This window comes from Penaeus vannamei, chromosome 8, assembly GCF_042767895.1.
Source record: "Penaeus vannamei isolate JL-2024 chromosome 8, ASM4276789v1, whole genome shotgun sequence".
NCBI lineage: Eukaryota > Metazoa > Arthropoda > Malacostraca > Decapoda > Penaeidae > Penaeus > Penaeus vannamei.
In genome coordinates, this window is record NC_091556.1 from 36843856 (window position 1) to 36846355 (window position 2500).

At 37.8% G+C, this 2500-nt stretch overlaps 1 protein-coding gene across 1 annotated transcript in view; it reads left to right on the forward strand.

Moving 5' to 3' along the window:
* LOC113813514 (oocyte zinc finger protein XlCOF6) overlaps positions 1-2500 on the forward strand; it is a gene marked incomplete at its 5' end in the record, with an annotated part of 3293 nt that continues 793 nt past the window's right edge. Inside the window, 1 exon segment of the mRNA XM_070124635.1 lies at positions 1-2500. This exon segment is cut by the window's right edge and continues 793 nt beyond it. Coding sequence (XP_069980736.1) covers positions 1-1208 — 1208 coding nt within the window.

The following is a 2500-nucleotide window of genomic DNA, read 5'->3' on the forward strand; positions in this document are numbered from 1 at the left end:
ATGTTTTCTTTACTCTCATTGAGGAAACGGTGGCACCCAGTGGGTTACTTGCAGCCTCTCCAGGCCAAGAAGGAGGTGAAGTCATTGTGGAAAGGATTTATGAAATGAAGGATGACCTGTGTTTCACAGAGTCTACACCGGAAATCAAGGACGAACCTCTAGAAACGGTGGAACATTGTGTGGAATTGGAGAGTGGAGAGCAGGTAGTGGAACATGAGGAGCCTTGGCCCAAACGACGAAAGAGTCAGGATGATGCTGAGGATGAGTGTGAGGCAAGCGAGGTAGAGACTAAGAAAGGGAGCCGTGTTAGAGTAGTTGCTTATCACTGCTCTGATTGTAGTGTCAATTTTACTGATGAGAGTGAATTTAGAGCCCACATGGAAGCTCACTTGATCAAACTGCAGAATTCGTGTGCACTTTGTAGTACAGAGTTTCCAACAAAATCTGAACTTCAAGATCATATCAAAGAACATTTTTCTAAAAATTCATCTCATACCTGTAACATATGTGAGCAAAAGTTTGTTTCAAAGAGTGGTCTGAAACGTCATAAGAAGCAGCTACATAACTTTGGAAGTGTTGTTGTTTTGAATACTGCTGTGAAATGTGGGGTATGTCAGGCTGTATTTTCTGATAAGGCTGCTTTAAGGCAGCATGCTGCATCTCATGCTACGAGAAAGCCATTTACCTGCGAAGAGTGTGGAGCAACATTTACCCAAAACGGATCCCTTCAAGTACACCTTCGGCGTCATAGAGGAGAGAAGCCATTTACCTGTCAGCTTTGTGGTAATAGTTTTACCAGAGCACACAGTCTCAAAGTGCATATGAAAACACACACGGGTGAGAAGCCATATGCCTGTGAATACTGTGGTGCATGTTTTGTAACTTCATCTCATCTGACAGTTCATCGGCGGACTCATACTGGTGAAAGACCATATTCTTGTAGTGACTGTGGAGCTACATTTATAACCACTTCACACTTAAATGTACATCGAAGAGTACACACTGGAGGTGGAAACAACACTGGCACACCAGTTAGTTGTCCTCAGTGCCAAGCAACGTTTAATGACCCAGCCCAGCTTCGCCATCACCGACGCACTCAGCACAGAGTGACTCACCAGCAGTCAATGCAAGTAACATGTAAAGTGTGTGACAAGCGATTTTCAAACCACTCTCAGCTAGGTAAACACATGGTGCATGAATGTGGTTGAGTTTGGCTGAATTTAGGGGGCACAATGGCTTGGATATTTAAGAATTGTAGATCTTGGTTGTTGCAAATGATGCCGTTGGTCACAAAGTGATCAGTTAGATTTTCTCAGAAATTTAACAAATTTAGATGGATCAAGAATAAAAAAAGCTATGAAACTTTGTAGCTATATATATATATAGTAAAAGAAAAGTTCTTTGGGAGCAAGACCTCTCAGTCTTTAGATTGTGAGGCCATAAATAAGTCTAATGATTGCCTTTTTAAGCGTTCCATAAACATCATGAACACGGCCCTAGTAGTGTCTGTCGTGTTGCGGTGATAGATGTCCCGCAAGACAGTAGTCTTGTAGCTAGTCTTGAAGTAGTCTCATGCGGGTAGTGTTTCGGTTTTGTTTTTTAGAAGATGCTGCCTTTTGATGCAAGTAGAAAAACCAAAGATTTAACTGTGCCATATGTTTTGCAGTGAAAATTACTGCAGTTTTATTTATTTATAATATGTATTCTATTTTATTTAATAACAGTATTGTTAAGTTATTTATTTCTCCTTGTTGTTTTTGTACAATAATGTGTCTTAGATTTTTGAGTGTTATCTACAAAAGTAACTCTCTCTTGTGTTTTAGGCTTTTAATAATCAGGGTACAATTACTTTCTGAAGCATCGGATAACTTACACGCTTAAGACTGCATAACTTGTTATACCTGCTGATCACCTAGATCAGTTATCAAGTGTTTTAGTCTACAACATAGAACAAAATCCTAGTCAGAATGTATGAGACATCATGTCAGCCATATGTCTGGAAGATCAGCTACATAGTTTGCTGTCTCTCCACTTTCCATTATGATAGTCATAACTGTACTGAATTGCATTTTAGGAGCACTTCAAATCAATGAAGTTTCACTGACCTTGAAAAAAATAGCAGTTGGTATTGATAGTCTGTATAGGAAAATGTATAATTTAAAAAACACAAAAAAAGAAAAGGCAAAATAAAAATATGAAAAGTAGTGTAAAAAAGATGTGATTGTTCCTTCTGAGAAATCATTGGTATTTTGAGGAAGCACTCAGAGGATAATTTTAAGTATTTATTTATGAAAGATATGATATTCATTGTACAAGTGATAACATGTACTTAACAGACCTAGAACAAAGGGTTATTAATATATAACTAAAAAATGTGAAACAAGAACATTTAAAGTGTCAAGAAAATATTAAAAAGACGTAAATTGTATACTTAAAAACACAGAAAAAAATGAAGGAAATCCCTTGGTAATGCCATAGGGTTTTATGTGAACTTCAGACT